An 18,982-nucleotide genomic window follows, 5' to 3' on the forward strand; every position below is an offset into this window, starting at 1 on the left:
AAGATAGTCCTTTTGGTGGCCATGACGCGTATCTGAGTGTCAGGTGCTTTCCTGTCGGGATCCTTTTCTACAGTGCTCGGGGGTAACAGTACGTTTAGTGCCTTCCTTCCTGCCTAAGGTGGTTTCAGCATTTCACCTGAACCAACCCATTTTTCTACCTTCCTTTTCTAGGGAGGACTTTCCGGATTCCTTTGGGCAATTGCGTCCTTTGGATGTACGCAGGGCTCTGTTGCAGTATCTACAGATGTCAAATGACTTCAGGACTTCTGCTCACCTCTTTGTATTGTTGACAGGTCCTCGACGCGGGGGGGCCGGCATCTAAGGCCACTATAGCCCGTTGGTTCAGGGAAGTCATTTTTTCTGTGTATCTGCTTTCAGGACGGTCTCCTCCTGAAGCGTTTAAAGCACATTCCACTAGAGCAATTTCCTCCTCGTGGGCTGAGATGGGTGTTCTTTCTCTTCATGAGATCTGTCGTGCGGCTACTTGGACTTCTCAGCTCTCGTTTGTACGGCATTACAGGCTAGATGTTGCAGTGAAGCTGGATGCGCATTTTGGTGCGCAAGTACTTGCTCGCGGAGTTGCCTGTTCCCACCCTCTGTAGGGAGTGCTTTTGTACATCCCATCTGCTGTTGATGACAAGGAAGGGAAAATTAGGTTCTTACCTTGGTAATTTTCTATCCTTTAGTCATAGCAGATGAATCCATGATCCCTCCCTGTCTGACTTTTGTTTTTTTGTTCAGATCTTTCATGCAAATATTGTAGCTCCTCGGGAGGAATTGAAGGCAAGTTCTCAGAGTTTCTACATGCTGTTCTATTGCAGGAGGTTGATATCGTCCCTCCTTTGTTTGGTTATTGCTCCGGTTCTGGGGCGTTTGTTCACTGTGAGGAAAGTTTGTTATATTGCCTTTCTTATTCACTCTGCTTTGGACATTTCATATACTGAGGCGGAAGGGGCTAGCCGTCCAGAGTCACTGTGTCTTTCAGTGTTCTCTATCTCTACCTGCTGGTAGGCAGATACAACCCATCAGTCAATGGATTCATCTGCTGTGACTAAAGGAAAGAAAATTACCAAGGTAATTTTCCCTTCTTGAGTCTTCTTGCCTCTAGGTTGCGGGAGATCAAGATTTTGTGGCCCCCTCTTCCTTAGAGGCTTGGCTCTTGGGGATCCCCAGTGCGCCAAGCCACACAATTGTAGTTCACAGTTTCTGGTTCTCTGCAGCATGCCGCTGTTCTTGCTGACAGGATCAATTCAGCTTGCTTAGCATTGGCAGCACAAACAGTTCGATTCAGGCTCCAGGCCTAACTCAGTTACTGTTGTCCTATTCCTCTGTGGATATTCCCTTAGAATCTTCAGGCAAGCTCCAGCCAGATATCGGGCAATACTCACCGTCTGGCCTCTGCTGGTTCATCTTGGCACGGCTAAGGCTGTTACTAGTTGCCTTTATGGCACAGGCAGTGGGTTCTGTTTCCATAATCTTCCTCTAGATGTGGAGTTTCCTTTCTCTTACCCTGGACTTTCTGGAGTCGACTGTCCCTTTTAGGACCTTCATGGCATGTAATAGTTTTGCTTTCACAGGAGAGTTCTCATTTCCAGAGCTCCCAGGCACTCCTGTTGGCTGGTTCCCCTTTCACCTGCACACAGACTGTACCTGGGGTTACTTACCTTGGAAGCTATTATTAGCTGTGGGCGGCGGGCCCGCTTTCGCCGCCTCTTAATTTTTTTTTTTGTGCCACACCACTGGAAGTCCTTTTCTCCGAGGACAAGCAGGCTTCCATATTCTCACAAATGAGTAGATGCAGATCCGCATTGCCTGGTCTGGTATTTATGCCAAAGTTAAAAAAAAAAAAAAGTAGAGCTTTGTGAAACAAGAGCTGCACTCCACCACGCATGCATGAGTGCCTTCCCGCCCATTGCACAGACACGGTCTCGGTTCTTTTCTTTCCGCGTGAGGAGAAGGTGCATTTTTTCGGTCCTCTCCTCACTTGCCCAGCTCCAAAGAGCTTTGAGTGCCTTTCAGGTATTTTCTTTCCTATTTTTAAAATTTTCTCCATTTAAAACACGTCCTTTATTTTTTTTTCGTGACACTTGCTCGGGTTTGTTTTCTTTCTTATTTGATGTCACAGGCCGTTTGTAGGCCCTGACTCCGGTCAGGTTCCTCTTCTTTTTTTTTTTTTTTCGTGCTTTTGCCCTTTTTAGGCACCATTGAGTCATTTAATTTGACTGATGAGGTCTTCCTGTTCATGTCCACGAAGGCTCCAAGTGACTTCAAGCACTGTATCCGGTGCAGTCGGACAATCTTGGGAAAGAACACCCATTCTTGGTGTCTGCAGTGTCTTGGGCCTGACAATAGCCTTGTTAACTGTATTCTCTGTCTTCGCATGAAGAAGAGGACCCAGGTTTAGTGAGAGCTCAATGAGAGAAGATTTTTGGAGTCAAGTCCCCACATCGCACCAGCATCAGGAGTGTCAGTAAGCATTATTGTTTCGAGACTCTTAAACACTGGGAGCAGTGAGGTGTCGAGTGTGCCTCCACCTGTCTTGAGGCCTCCTGCTGTGCAGGCCCCCCAGGACTGTCCATCAGACCCGACCCTGAGGCGACGTAAGAATTTCACGTCATCCTCGGCACCAAGGAGTCTGGGTGACATGCTTTGTGCGAAAGCCAAGAAGCATAGTCATCTGTCACCCTTGACACATGGTGCTGGGAGCTCCGGGATATTGAAGGATTCAGCACGCGAGAAGCATCAGCACTGGGAGGACCGCTCTCCCTCCATACAGGAAGTGCCGATGCGACTGTCTCCAAGCAGCCGAGATCCTGCTCTCATATCGACCCCAGCGCTTCTGCAACCTGCGCCTCATCCAGCACTCTAGCTTTTCCCAGTGTTAGCCCTCAACGAGCGCATCCTGGCCTGGCCTTAGCCTGTGGTGCTTACGCCGGTGTCTCTTTTGGCCCCGGTGTCACTGCCACCCAAGTCGGCACCCCCTCGACATCAGTGGAGGAAGCTTCACTGGAGTCGAGACGGGAGCCAGCTTCTCAACATGGATACTCGGCATCAAGGCAGGTTCGGTCTCGGACATCCTACTGGGAGATACTGTCAGACACCGAGGAGGAGCGCTGCTGGGAGTCGGAGGAAGATCCCAGATACTTTTTCCTCAGATGAATCTTATGGGATCCCCTCTGAACCCTCCCCACCACCTGAAAGGAGATGGTCTCCGCCAGAGAGCCTTTCATTCCCATCTTTTGTCAAGGAAATGGCCAATGCCATTCCATTTTCTTTAGAGGTGGAGGATGAGCCCAGGGCTAAGATGGTTGAGGTCCTTTTATCCTCACCTCTTTATTCCCCTGCCCTTAATTGTTCTGTGTGTCTGTCTGCCTGTCTTATCTAGATTGTAAGTTCTTTGAGCAGGGACTGTCTTTTTGTGTATGGTGTGCAGCGCTGCGTATGCCTTGTAGCGCTATAGAAATAAGTTGTAGTAGTAGTAGTCCTGGACTACACATTTCCTCCTAAGGAAGCTGTGATTGCACCTCTCCACGAGGTACTCAAGGAAGTCCTCATCAGGAACTGGGCGTTCCTTCTGTCGGTCCCTGTCGTGCCCAAGAAGATTGACACCCAGTATCGGATCCACAGTGAACCTGGGTTTGTAAGGCCTCGGTTGCCTCGTGATTCTTTGGTGGTGGAATTCACTCTCAAAAGAGCCAGGAGTACTAGGGATTATGCCTCGGTGCCCCCCAGGCATAGAAGCTAGAACCCTGGATTCTTTGGGAGGAATATGTACCAGGCTTCAATGCTGATCTTCCGTATACAGTCTTACCAGCTCTTCAAGAGTGTTTACTTGTGGAATTCAGTGAGAGAACTGTCAGTCTTGGTTGATGCACTCCCTCTGGAGCAGGCTGAGCCTTTTTGCCAGTTGGTCAAGCAGCAGAAGGCATGTTGAAAATTCTTGGCCAGGGGCACTTACGACACTTTTGATGTCACATCCAGGATCTCTGCTCAAAGTATAGCAATGCACATAATCTCATGGCTGTGTGTTTCTGACTTGGAACATTATGTTCAGTATAGGTTAGCTGATGCCCCTTGCTGGGGGGATAACCTTTTTGGAGAGGAGGTCGCTGACCAAATCAAGATACACACTGATAACCTTCTGCATCCACCTACTCATCTAGGAGGTTTTTTGGCAAGCCAAGGAGTGGTCCCTACTACTGTTCTAGGCGTAGGTACACTCTGGTTTGTCAGCCCACTCAGGCTTAGCCCATCTCAGCGTAGGTATACTCCTTTGGCTTACCTGCCTACTCAAGCTCAGCCTCATCACACTCGTTCACATCAACAGCATACACTTAAAGCCCCTGCTGCTCCCCAGTCAAAGCAAGGGATGAGCTTTTGACTGGCTCCAACAGAGAATAGCCGCAGTAAAGTGTCCGTCCCGGACGACTTGCCAGTCGGGGGAGGATAAAATGTTTTCACCAGGTGGCATAACCTCCAACTGGTGGGTTCTTCAAATAGGCCCTCTCAGGTGCGCCCTCAATTGATTCTCCAAACCTCCAAATTGTCCACCGAGAGCTCATTCATTCATGTCTCAGCACAGGCAGGTACTCGCAGAGGAACTCTCAGCCCTTCTAAAGGCCTATGCGATTGAACCCGTTCCACGAAGGGGACAGGGATTCTATTCCAGGTACTTCCTTGTGCAGAATAGGACAGGGGGGACGTGTCCCATCCTAGAACTGAGGGCCCTGAACAAATTTCTAGTCTGAGAAAAGTTCAGAATGGTTTCCCTGGGCACCCTTCTTCCAGTGATTCAGAAAAATGATTGGTTATTCTCTCTGGACTTAAAGGATGCATATACTCACATCCCGATATTTCAGCCCACAGGAAGTATCTTTGATTTTGACTGGGAGCACATAACTTTCAGTATTGCTTGTTGCCTTTTGGCCTCGCGTTGGCTCCCAATGTTTTCGCCAAGTGTCTAGTGGTAGTTACAGCATCACTATGCAGACTGGGAGTTCATGTGTTCCCATATCTTGATTGGCTGGTAAAGAGCACCTTGGAGGACAGTGCTCGGGAGTCCATGCGGCTGACTATTCGGGTGCTCGAGATACTAGGTTTCATTTTAAACTACCCCAAGTTCCATCTGCACCCTGTTCTGCGATTGGAGTTTATAGGAGCCCTGCTTGACACGCAGAGGGTTTGAGCCTACCCCCTGGAGATGCAAGCAGACAATCTTGTCTCACTAGCGTCCAAGGTTCATGCCTCTCAGCAGGTCACAGCTCAGCAGATGTTGGGATTCCTGGGCCGCATGGCTTCCAGTGTACGTTACACCCATGACATGTCTTCACACGAGATCTGTTCAATGGATCCTGGCTTCTTAGTGGTGTCAAACCACGGGGAGTCTAGAAGATGTCGTCTGAGTGTCCCCAGAGCTTGTACGCTCTCTTCAGTGGTTGGCAATTCGATCCAACTTGACTCGGACTTCCATTCCAAATTCCTCAGCCTCAAAAAGTGTTGACGACGGATGCATCTCTCCTGGGTTGGGGAGCTCATGTAGATGGGCTTCACACTCAAGGTGCTTGGTCCTCCCAGGAAACAAATCTTCAGATCAACCTCCTGGCGCTTCGAGCGATCTGGAACGCTCTAAAGGCTTTAAGAGGTCAGCTGTCTTGTCAAATTATTCTAGTTCAAACAGTCAATCAGGTTTGAATGTATTACACCAACAAGCAGGGGAGCACCTGATCACGCCCTCTGTGTCAGGCTGTCCGGATGTGGCATTGGGCTTGCCAAAATGGCATGTTCCTTCATGGGGTACTTTGTCAAATGCCTTTTGAAAATCCAGATGCACAATATCAACTGGCTAACCTTTATCCACATGTTTTGTTCACACCTTCAAAGAAATATAGTAGATTGGTGAGGCAAGATTTCCCTTCACTAAATCCATGTTGGCTTTCTCATTAATCCATGCTTTTGAATAGGCTCTGTAATTTTGTTCTTTATAATAATCTCTACCATTGTAATCAACGTCGAGCTCACCGGTCTATAATTTCCTGGATCACCTCTGGAACCCTTTTTAAAAATCGGCGTTACATTGGCCACCCTCCAATCTGGTACCATGCTTGATTTAAAGATAAATTACATACTAACAATAGTTCTACAAGTAATCTGTCGGTACTCTGGGATGAATTCCATCTAGTTCAGGCGATTTGCTACTCTTCAGTTTGTCAAATTGCCCCATTACATCTTCCAGGTATACAGAGATTTGATTCAGTTTCTCTGACTCATCAGCTTTGAATACCATTTCTGGCACCGGTATCTCTCCCAAATCATCTTCGGTGAAGTCTGAAGTAAAGAATTCATTTAATCTCTCCACTATGGCTTTGTCTTCCCCGAGAGCATCTTTTACCCCTCGGTCATCTAGTGGTCCAACTGATTCTTTTGCTGACTTCTTGCTTCTAATATACCTAAAAAAGGTTTTTACTATGTGTTTTTTGCCCCAGCATAATCTTTTTTTCAAAGTCTCTCTTTGCCTTCCTTATCAGCACTTTGCATTTGACTTTCCATTCCTTATGCTGTTTCTTATTATTTTCAGTCGGATCCTTCTTCCATTTTCTGAAGGATTTTCTTTTAGCTCTAATAGCTTCCTTCACCTCAACCATGTCGGCTTTGGCCTTCTTTCATCCTTTTTTAATATATGGAAAACTGGCTTGGGTTCCAGGATGGTATTTTTTTAACAGCATCCATGCCCGATTTTAAATTTTTGACCTTTGCAACTGCTCCTCTAAGTTGCTTTTTTTTTCCCACTGTTCTTTTCATTTTATCATAGTGTCCTTTTTGAAAGTTAAATGCTAACGTATTGTTTTGAAAGTTAAATGGAAGCAGAGATGAGGTAGAGGATGTGTGGAAGGGGTAGATGGGGACAACAAAGGCTATTTCCCCAGCTAAGGGAACTTGTACAGGGTAGATAGTCAGGGGGTGTGGTGGGGTGAGAGAACCAAAGGGCTGATGTCAAAATCTTACCGCACCATTAACACAGGTTTAACTGGGGTTTACTTTGGGATACCAGTGCAGAAAGTTTCAACATGTGTTAACTTGAGCAGAAACCCTGACCACACAGCGCATGCACATGGGGTGAATTTGCTATCTTGTGGCATGCACAATTTTAAATACATATTTTTTTTTGCCATGTGGCTACCTCAAGAAAAATTAAACCAGGTCCAGGGCAGCATAGAATGTTGGTTGGTTAGTGAGTACAGACACCTCAACACGATTTGAAGAAAAAAAATTCCTTGGTGCTCGGTGGCACCCACCTGTATTAGTATATCAAGGGTGTAGATTTTTATTCTATTTTTATAGGATAGCTTTTATAAGTTTGTTTTAATGGATTTTCCTCTTAAGTCATGTTAGTTTTTAATAGGATGTTGTCTGACCCTTTTCATTAGGGTTCTATTCAAATTTGTGTTGGATTTATCCAAAATGCACATTCACCAACACCAGTGATTACCCGTTTCAGTACTTGCTATGAAGTGTGAAACATTTAGCATTGTGTTGTCAGATGTGAGTTTGCTGTATATTTGTATGAAAATTTCTAGCAGGTCTTTGCCCAATTTTGCTTCTATTTGGATTACTGCAGTACAAAAATAGGTAGCACTGGTCATTTTTGGTGTGTGCAGATTAAACTTTGTTTAATACATTGTTTTTCTTGACACAGAGCTCAACAAGAATCCAGTGGAAGGGTTTTCAGCAGGCTTAATAGATGACAATGATCTTTATCGATGGGAAGTTCTTATTATTGGTCCTCCAGATACGTTATAGTAAGTACAAGCATTGCTAAGTTGCTTCAGAAAGGACAAGTGTTCTTATAAAGGGTCAATACACAACTTAATTTTGGTAATTTTCTGAAATTTCATTCATAAATGGCTTCTAATAATTAATGTAAAGGATTTTTCTTTTACAAATTGTAACAATAGTGTTCATCAGTGTAACATAACAGCTATGTAGAAGTCATACTGTATATTTTTATGGAGATTACACTGAAGAACCTGAGTATATTGGACATAATACAACGAAGTTCAGATGCTGGGAATTTTTATTTATTTTTTTTATTCTCTTCTTTTGTATCTTTCCCTTCCCAAACTGATCCTCTGTTTAAGGATGTTAACTTCTACAGGTACATCTGTGTGATAAGAATACTCTTAAAATAAGCAACAAGGAAATGTCATTTGTACAGATTTTATTGTATCTAAACTAGGGCTGCACTTTACTTCCAGTGAACTCTGTGAGTAATGCATTAAATCATGAATCGCAATTTTAAAAAAACGAACTGTATTGCAGTGTCTCCTATCTCCTCCAAACATCTTTTGCTCTGTTCCATTCTCTATTCCCCCCCCCCCCCCCCCCCCCCCAGTCTACCTTTTAAAGGTGGTTTTCTGTTGATCCTTGCCAGCAGCAGTGTTGCACATATACTGCCTGGTCTAATGCTTTCCCTCTGACTTGTCCTTCCTAGGCAGAAACAGGAAGTGATGTCATAGGAGGCAGAATGGGCCAGAGGGAAAGCACTGGAAAGGTCACAGGCAATATATGTGCAATGCTGCTACTCCCGGGATCAGCAGAAGACTATCTTCAAGGTAGACCATCAGGGATATTGAGAGAGGGGGGAGGTGGAGTGTGAACTACAGAAGCACAAGCAGAACTGGACGGGTCACCAATGGAAGCCATGACCAAGGCAGTGAGCTCCAGAAGCCACAAGAAGAACTTGGTGCTGCTCATGGGTTTGGAGGAGAAGGAGGGAGAGGTGCTAGACAATGGGGGGAGGGGAAATATACTAGACCCCAGAAAAGAATGAGATAATGGACTTGGGGAAGAGATGTTGGATCTGGGGGTGGGAGATTCAGTCCTTTACAGAAGGGGGATGGGATTTGATATACTACCTTTCTGAGCTTACAATCAAAACTTTACATATTGTATACAGTGGTGGGTTCAGTGACTTGCCCAGAGTTACAAAGAGCTACAGTGGGAAATAAAATACCTTTAATTGTTTAATTAATCGTGATTGAAATGACAGCCCTAATCTAAAATCAGCATAGAGAAAAGCAGGACTGCTTCATTCTTCACATAAAACATACTGATGAAGACACCCAAGACAAATCAATGGCATATATGGCCACAACTATAAATTATAACAATAAACTGTATACTCAAGTCCCTTCTAATATGTGTTTAGGGGAAAGGAAAAGGAGGAGAAGAGCAGACATGCTAAGAAGCATCATTAGTAAGCAAGGCCATGACCCTTTTGGGAGGAAAGAATTGTCAACACTACCAGGCAGCCTGTGCTGTGCGAGACTGCCAGCCCTCAAATTCTATTGCTGGACTCCACAGAGATCACTAGTCTGCAAGCAAAATATGGTCAGGCCTGCCCAGGCAGCAGCCAAACCTCAGCCATGCCCATAAAGCTCTACATCAGATATGTTTATCTTTACTAACCTCCATCGCAGACTGGGTCAGAACATTGGTCTGATTCAGTATGGCTATTCCATCTAGCCCAGTATCCTGCTTCCAACAGTGGCCAATCCAGGTCACAAGTACTTGGCAGAAACCCAATTAGTAGCAACATTCCATGCTACCAAACCCAGGGCAATCAGTGGCTTCCCCATTTCCATCTCAATAACAGACCATGGACTTTTTCCTCCAGGAACTTGTCCAAATCTTTTTTTTTTTTTTTTTAAACCCAGATACACTAACCGCTGTTACCACATCCTCCAGCAGCGAGTTCCAGAACGTCTTTGAGTGAAAAAATATTTCCTCCTATTTGTGTTAAAAGTATTTCCATGTAATTTCATAGTGTCCCCTGGTTCAGGATGCCTTCATGACCTTTCCCTGCAGATCAGATCTAAAGAGCCGGGCTGTCATCATGAACAGTATCTCTGATGTGGAACTGTTGGAACCTGTTCTACGAGTGGATTACAGCCTGCACAGTTACTCCATATATTTCATGGTCTCGAAGAAGGGTGGCTTCTTTCAGCACATCTTGAACCTTGGAAGTCAACGCTTGCCTCAGAGTCCAGCACTTTGAGATGTGGACTTGGTGCTCGGTCATCACGTCTGACTTCCTTGAACCTCATGGAGGCTTATTTTCCCCATTCCCTTTGTGGTTCAACACAGGAGATATCTGCTCTTCTGTGTGCTGGGGCAGCATTTTCAATTTTAGGCCTTGCCATGTGGCCTGGTTATGGTATCACGCATATTCTCTAAACGTGTTGCTGCTTGCTCATCTTCAGCACCAGGGGTTTCGGGTTTACCCATACCTGGATGATAGTCTGATTCGTACGGATTCAGTGGCAGAGGCCAGTCAGGCCACCACTTAGGTCATCTCTTGGAGTCCTCTGGGCTGGGTTTTAAATCGATCCATCTGGTTTTGGAGTACCTGGGAGTCTCCTTCGAAACGAGCAGGGGAATGGTTTTCCTTTTGGAGGAACAGGCGGAGAAGCTGCAGGCTCAGAGGCAAGGTTCTGTAGCCCATGGTCTGGGACTGCAGCTCCTGGGGCTCCATAGTTGTGACTCTGGAGGTGGTGCTGTGGACAAGGACTCGCACACACCCTGTACAGCGGACCCTGTTGTTCTGGTGGGCTCTGGCCTCTCAGGAGTTTTATCATTCTCTCCTCATGCAGAGCAAAGATTAGTCTGGCCTCGGGGACATTCCAGTGAATTGTTTGAGAGGAGTCCCTGGGGTCACTACAGATGCGAGTCTTCTTGGTTGGGGAGCTCGCTTTCTTGGGTATGTGGCACAGAGCACCTGGTCAAGCCTGGAAGCATCCTGGTCCATCACCCTCCTAGAGACCCAGGTGGTATGTCTGGTTCTGCAAGTGTTTCGGTCATTCCTGGAAGGGAAAGTGGTCAGTGATGTCGGGCAGTGCCATGATGGTGGCATATATCAAGCAGGGTGGAACCAGGAGTTTGGTGGCCATGGAGGCAGAGAGTCTGTTGGTGAGGGAGACGCATCCGCAGGCTCTGTGGCCCACATTGTGGGCAGTGACAATATGCAGGCAGACGTTCTTGCACTTTCCTGCATTTGAGAGAATGGGGCATCTGAGAGAATGGGAGCTGGGGCTTTAGGCCTGCTAGCTCATTATGGACCGCTGGGGACCTCAGTTTGACTTGATGGCATCCAGAACCAATGCCTTTTCAGTCACTGGTGGGACCCAGCCTGTCAGGGGATAGATTCCCTGGTACAGCCTTGGCCAGTAGTGAAGCCTTTTTTTAATATCTTCCCTCCATAATCTCTCATTGGCTGCTTGTTTCTCAGGGTTGTGCGTCATCCTCATCTGGTCTTGCTGGTGGCGTCAGAGTGGCCTTGCATACCTTGGTATGTGGATCTCCGGCATCTGCTGGCGGAAGACCCCCTTCCACTGCCCAAGGGCCAGTAGAGATGGACAATCCTGGGTTTACTATCCTGGCACGGAGAGCAGTCTATCTCCCAGGAGGGCTCAGGTTCCTGATCTGGGTTTTCTGTAGCAGGGCCTGGAACTGGGGCTAGTCTTTTGTGCTCCCTGAGGGTCCAGGTGGCTGCATTCTCCAGATTTCGGAGGGGGGGAGAAGATGGAAGAACATCTCTCTGGCTTTGCATAAAGAGGTAGCTCAGTTTCTGAAGGGGATGGCACATCTGGCCCTCCGGGCACCGTTCCTGCCCATGTGAATCAGGAGGCTTGTTTGGCCTCTGTTGTGCATAGATCGCCACCAGAGGATCTGGAGGATGTTGCTCAGGTACCTCAAGGAAATGAATGATTTTAGTCTCTCGGATCACCTCTTTGTACCTTTCTGTGGCCCTCAGAAGGGCCGGATATCCTCAAAGGCCTCCATTGCAAAGTGGATTAAGGCAGTTATTGAGTCCATTTACATTGGCAAGAATTGTCCGGTGCCTCAGGGGCTCTAATCCCACTCTACTAGGGCTCAGGCTGCTTCCTGGGTGGAGGCCTGGGCAGTCTCCTTTGAGGAGATATGCAGGGCAGCGACTGTCATCACTTCATTCCTTTGCTAAGAACTACAGATTGGATGTGCTGGCTAGAGCCTGCTCAGACTTTGACATAGTTGTCATTCTGGTGGCGGGGGGTGGGGGGGGGGGGTCTTGTCTTCCTTCCCCCAATAGTTCTGCTTCAGTACATCCCATTTGTTCAGAACACTGGAGCTGACGCTAAAAGAGGAAAAATTCTTACCTGATACTTTTCTTTTCTTCAGTCAGCAACACTTCTGAAATCTTCCCTCAGCCCAGGGTTCTGGGTGTGCTTTCTGCTTCCTTTTCAGTGCTTTTTATGATTGGCAGCCATATGGGTTCCCGTGATATGGACATATTGGATAGCGAGTGCTTTGCCTGCTTGATTATCATTGCAGCTGCAGTGGTAGATGGAGCATGGGTGCATTACAGTGTTGTATAGTAACTAAGTAAATACAACTAGTTAATGTACTTAAGTAAAAGTTTTGTCACTTCTACTTGTAAATAAATGCAGGGTAAAACTTTACTGAAGTAATAATTTCACTTATTTTTACTACTTTTAATCAGCTGACGTCCAATGCTTGCAGTTTAAAAGCAGAAGCGAGATGTAAATGACGATTCCTCAGTAAACAAAAAAAAAAAAAACAGCAAAACCAGGAGCAGGATTTTGCTATTGCAATGCTCATCACACAAACAGTGGATCTCATCTTAAATTTGTTTGTTCAGTGAATATAGCCTGTGAGAACAATGGAATCACCTGTGTTGAACTGGTTACTGGTCTCCAACCAAACAGAACAGTGATGAGTTGGGTCACTTTAAAGCGGAGATGAAGCTGAAGCTGGTAGCAGTTCTTGGTGAACAGACTGGTCATCTCATGGAAAAGTTTACATTGGGGTGACTGTCCACTGAATGATAAGCCTTTAGAAAGGAAGTCTGCTTGTCTGGCTTTAGGACTGAAAGGATCCCACACATTTGGTGGTGTTACTTCAGTTCTTGAAGATATTCAAACAGGTTGACTTCAAACGAAAAACTGTTAGAATGACAACAGTGATTCCAACTTTGGGAAAGTTGTCTCTGTAATTGGACAGCTTGATGATGATAGCGAAGATAAAGATTCAAATAATGAATTAGTACTACTAATACAGATAATGACAAAAATGATTTGTATTCTTTGCTATATGATCAAAACCTGCAGATAGTCACACATCAGTAATATTGTAACCTGGCCTGATTTGAAGAAACTTATCAGACTGTGCAGTTATTGAAAGCCTTTTTAACAGTGCCAGATTTAATGGCTTTCAAACACACTTGCATGACTGAATAATTTTTCAAAAATGTTGTTTTACTAAAAGCAAAGTGAATTGAATTGTAGAGCAATAAAGGTGTTGGAATAAAGTTCCATTCATTGTAGCTATGGTGCTTTTTTTCACTCAAAGTATTAGGAAATAAGATTTTTACTTTCACTTAAGTAAATTTTTTAAATGTTTTTTGCTTTGCTTTTACTTAAGTACTTTGACCTAGTACTTTGAACAATATTGGTTACAAAGGGACCACCTACTGCTCAGACAAATTGTTTCAGGGAGAACCTTAGCTTATGCCGGAGGTGTCATTAGCAGAATTCAGTTTTCTCTACCTCCACCTGCTGGTAGGAAGGGGTAACACCCATTGGTTCAGAACAGTGTTACTAACTAAAAAAAAAAAGAACATTTATCAGGCTTAAGACACTTCTCCTTTTGATGGATGGCATGTGATGTTCTTACTGGTCTTAATTTAAACTGAGACCAGCACTGTTAACAGTAAAAACTTTTAACTGATCTTTCCAGACCTTCCCTTTATGAAGCAGTCTATTCTGGGGAATCTTAGTCTCTATTATGGTATGATTTGTCTCGTTGACTTTGTCACTATTGCAACAAACACATTTTAGAGCACATGCATACTTAACATGTATTGTCCTTTAATACAGTGTTATCTGGCCATGTGATTTTTGGGGTCCAGTAGTTTCCTTCTGTGTTTGGGCTTTCCATTCAGTAGGAACTGGGATTGAGGTCCAGCGCCATGAGCGTTCCTTCTTAGCTAACTGGGGATTTCTCTTCTATTTTAATATCTTGATTTGATTTGCATTGCTTTGCACGATAGGGCCCTGCTGGAGAACCATACATAAAAGCTTCTTTTGGAATCCTGCAACTATGGGCCTAGGTTCAACCACACTACATCTAGTAGTTGTCCTGATGACAATGGCTCTCTCATCCAACCCAGGGAGTGCAAGGCTTGACCAGAGAGTGAAATCTAGCTAAAGTTTATACAATGCAAGATGAGGGCAAAACTGAGTATGCTGAACCACTCTTGGCATTTTAAAGGATATGCATGCAGAAATTTTGCACCAAATGTGAATAACACAGCATCAGTGTTTTCTGTGGTTGAGGATTTCAGCATAGACATTTTGGTCTCTTAGGGTAGAACTTGATCTTTATAAGGAATCTAAGGTGTATAAGTGAACCTATGTCTGTTGCAATTTAAAAATGCTCTTACAGGTTCATTTGGTTTCGTTGGTAGTGGCTTTTGATTTGCATATACCAGCTTATGGTGTAACATACAAATGGTAACACTTGTTTTTTGCTCCCCAGCGAAGGTGGTGTATTTAAAGCACACCTCACTTTTCCAAAAGACTATCCCCTCAGGCCGCCCAAGATGAAATTCATCACAGAAATCTGGCATCCAAATGGTAAGAATAGTAGTTTGCAAGTGTGTGTGTGGGGTTAAATGTAGGTGTCACTAATAAATCTTTTTGAATAACTGATGGCTGCTGTGAGTTTTGACAATTCCCTCTGTTGTGACTTTCACGAGCACCATGCCAAGCAAATCTTCAGTATGTCGATTTACCTTAAAATGAACATGAGCTTCTACAAAAGGGTTTATTTATGGATGGTTTGCTCAGTCTGGTTTGTAGCAGCTGTTTTAGCAATGAGGCATCACAGGTTGTATATCATTTACAATCAAATACTTCAAGTGTTGTGTGGCAGGAGGCTAAAGAAAGCAACTACCTAAGAGCCCTAATTGTACATAAAAAGCACATTCCTCAAATCTCATTATTACTGAGATTTAGTATAACATTGATTTAAGATTCTCTTTTTCTTTTTCCGACATTTTAAGATCACTGTGTAAGTTCTGTGCTAATAGAATTGCTGTTGAATGGCTTGGTATAGCAGACTTTGCTTATGCATGTAGACTTGAAAAATGGAAATTTGGAAATTAAAAAAATATAAGCATTTCAGAGATGCATACAATTGTATCTAAAATAAATCACTGCAGCAAGTCTCAAGTGTGGGATTTTAATTTAATTAAAATGTCACCTTTACATTCCTTTGCAGAGAGCTATCCTGCAATCAATAGAAATAAAGGTCAACAGACAAGTTGTAGGTGATAGTTGTTGAAAGCTAGTCACAAATGTTACTTTGCCACAGGCCCCAGCTAATTTCTTTCCCTTTACTCCTTTGCAACTGGAATTGAATTGGGCAGGTAAGATTATTTGAAACCACTTATCTGGCAGTCCACTACAATCAGACCTCTGCATTGTATAACTACAACATATACATTATGTGGCTGTGTCTATATTCAATTTTAAATATATGTTGGATGTGGGTTCATTTTTGATGAATAACTAAGAAAATGGGTTTTAATATGTTTTAAGCTGTTTCCTAAATGGCATATAACTTCTTTTGAGCTGAATATCCCATAGCAAAGAATTCCATAATAGGTCCTGCTATATGATCTAACATGCGATTCTCATAAATGATCTTACAGACAAACAGTAATTCATCCTCTGCTGATCACACAAGCGGCAAAGGATATATACTTGCACTACATTGTCAGATGCACAGCAGTGCTTGCACTAGTTGCCTTAAAAACCAGGGATAGCATTTAAATTTTTTTTTTTTTTGTCTAGCATATTAGAAACCAATGTATCTCAAAACGGGCATAATATGGTTACTAGCCGTTGAGCCCGTGAAAACGGGCTACTTTTGGAATGGGGGGGTTTCCGAGCCCCCCCCCCCCCCCCCCCCCCCCCCCGAGGTCACCGCCACCGCCCCTCCACCCGGCCCGAGCAGCACTGTAAACTTACATCAGCACGCAGCAGCAGGCACATCAGCAAAGCTACCGTCAGGGCGGGCTTCCTTCTCTGCCTGTGTCCCGCCCTCGTGTGACGTAACGTCGGCGAGGGCGGGACAAAGGCAGAGAAGGAAGTCCGACGGCAGCTTTGCTGATGTGCTTGCTGCTGCGTGCTGATGTAAGTTCACAGTGCTCGGCCAGATGGAGGGGCGGTGGCGGCGACTCCGAGGGAGGGGTGGAGCGGTTCCGACATCTGCAGCATGCCAGTAGAGACTTCCCTCTCTGTCCCGCCCCCGTCTTCACGTATTGACGAGGGGGCGGGGCAGAGAGGGAAGTCTCTACTGCGCATTTGCAAGTAAGTACGGTCACTCGCCGTTTATATGTTTGATATTGGAAACGCCACACCTCAAAGCACAACAACAACAAAAAAAAAGTAGAAAAGACTACGAAGCAGAGTGCCGCCAAGGATGCCTTCAAAGAAAGGGTTCTTTATTGGCAACAGCTCTTATGAAATACAATCAAACGCATGTAACTGCTAGGGGGACTCGACACAGGCTGCTTCAGGAGTCTAAAAACAAATCTAAACAAATACAAATGAGTTTATCTTGGGCAGACTGGATGGACTGTTCAGGTCTTTATCTGCCATCATTTACTATGTTATGTAGATGAATAAACATAAATGTAAGACATATATTAACATAAAACATAAGAACATAAGCATTGGCATATGGGGACAGACTAAGTTCCATCAAGCCCAGTATCCTGTTTCCAACAGTGGCCAATCCAGGTCACAAGTACCTGGCATGATCCCAGAACAGTAAAACAGATTTTATGCTTCGTATCCTAGAAATAAGCAATGGATCTTAATAATTGCTTATGGCCTTTGTTTTAGGAAATTATCCAAACTCTGCTAAGCTAACTGCTTTTACCACATTCTCTGGCAAATGAATTCCAGAGTTTAAATATTTTCTCCAGTTTGTTTAAAATTTACTACTTAGTAGCTTCATTGCATGCTCCCTAGTCCTAGTATTTTTGGAAAGAGTAAACAAGCAATTCACGTCTTCTCATTCCACTCCACTCAGTATTTTCTAGACCTCTATCATATCTCCCGATTGCCATCTCTTCTCCAAGCTGAAGAACTCTAGCCCCTTTATCGTTTTCAGCGCCCTTCTCTATATTTTCTCTAATTCCACTATATCTTTGTTGAGATGTAATGACCAGAATTGCAGGCAGTATTCAAGGTGCAGTCGCACCATGGAACAATACAAAGGCTTTATAATATTCACATTTTTTGTTTTCCTTTCCTAATAATTCCTAGCATTTTATTTGCTTCCTCCGCCGCTACACACTTAGAGGGTTTCAACGTATCATCAATGACGCCTAAATCCTTTTCCTGGTTGGTGACTCCTAACGTGGAACCTTGCATCATATAGCTATAGTTCAGGTTCCTCCTCCCCACATGTATCACTTTGCACGTGCTCATATTAAACATCATCTGCCATTTGGATGACCAGACTCATAAGGTCCTCTTGCAGTTTTTCACAATCCTCTTGCAATTTAACAACTTTGAATACGTTAATTTCATCAACAAATTTAATTACCTCACTAGTTATTCCCATCTCATTCAAATTATGTAAATATATATAAATGGACTTAACCCATTTAAGTAAAGTTAAAAGGCGGACTACACTAAAGGTTATTTTTAGTTATTTAAAAGGAGCTAAAATGGATAAAATTAAAGTAACAAGTCTATCATAAGGGTCTCATGCTCTTAAAACTTGGAGCAAAAAAGAACATTCCCAAATGTGCATATATCAGGTGTGAAAAGCTATACACATGGCAAAATGCAGTATAAAACCTAATATATAAAGATGAAAAAAACAACCAAGCAAATCTAGGGAAAAAATGTTATGAATATGCAATACGTAGTGCAAAAAAAGGAAGAAATCTGCGTGTAGTCCCAATCAGTATCATCAGACGAAACAACAAGCGTGTAATATGTGAAAAATAAAATGTACTCCAAACAAATGTCATCTAGCAAACCAAAATATATAGTCTCATAGTGCCACAGAAAGATGTCAAACTTCAAACATGTGAAGTGATAATGTAAATTACACAGAGAGGTTTCCAAATATGAAAGTGACAAGCAGGGCTGGTGCTAGGGTTTCTGGCACCCCCTGCAGCCTATTACTTGGCACCCCGTACCAATCCAGCATCTCCTGTCTCCTCCCAACCCCTTCCCTTCCCCTGTTTAGTACCTTCTCTCTCCCCTCCCCTCAATGAGAACACACACTCCTTCACTACCGGACACCTGCCCCCAGTGCTTCTTTTTTTTTTTTTTGTAGGAAAAAAGGTACTGGTACTCATGGGTAACTTTAGGGGCAGGGTCACTATGATTCTGCCCCTTCAGTAACCACACCCCTTTTACCAGCCATGGTGCATATAAACGGACATCATTGAAAATATTACACCACTATAGGAGAAGAAAAATAACTTTTTTCCCATTATAAATCATTCCTTTAAGCTGATACAGCTCCAGTATACCCAAAATGACACAATCTCAGAACCTAACAAACGGATCGTTATTCAGACACTTGGCCTTGCAGTCACACATGCAGAACAGAGATAGCCCCCTCTTCAAAAATTAATCTGAAATCCTAAGAAGTTAGACTCTGCATGCAGCACAATACCAGAAAAACAGAAAGAAACACATTGCTATACATTGCAAAATAAGACAGCAGATGTAAATTCTCAAATTGGACATATTCCAAACCCTAAAATGAAAATGATTTTTTCTGCCTTTGTTGTCTGGTGACATTGTTTTTCTGATCATGTTGGTCCCAGTCTCTGATTATGCTGCTATCTGTTCTCTTAACTCCATTTCCAGGGCTTCCCTTCCATTTTTCT

The 18,982-nt window shown here is 44.0% G+C and overlaps 1 protein-coding gene across 2 annotated transcripts in view; it reads left to right on the plus strand.

Moving 5' to 3' along the window:
- UBE2G1 (ubiquitin conjugating enzyme E2 G1) overlaps positions 1-18,982 on the plus strand; it is a 126,891-nt gene that overhangs the window by 34,606 nt on the left and 73,303 nt on the right. For both annotated transcript variants that reach the window (XM_030185871.1, XM_030185870.1), the window contains exons 2-3: positions 7,694-7,796; positions 14,593-14,690. In XM_030185871.1, coding sequence (XP_030041731.1) covers positions 7,694-7,796; positions 14,593-14,690 — 201 coding nt within the window. The remainder of the gene's footprint in view (positions 1-7,693; positions 7,797-14,592; positions 14,691-18,982) is intronic.

The sequence above is a fragment of the Microcaecilia unicolor genome, chromosome 13, assembly GCF_901765095.1.
Source record: "Microcaecilia unicolor chromosome 13, aMicUni1.1, whole genome shotgun sequence".
Taxonomy (NCBI): domain Eukaryota; kingdom Metazoa; phylum Chordata; class Amphibia; order Gymnophiona; family Siphonopidae; genus Microcaecilia; species Microcaecilia unicolor.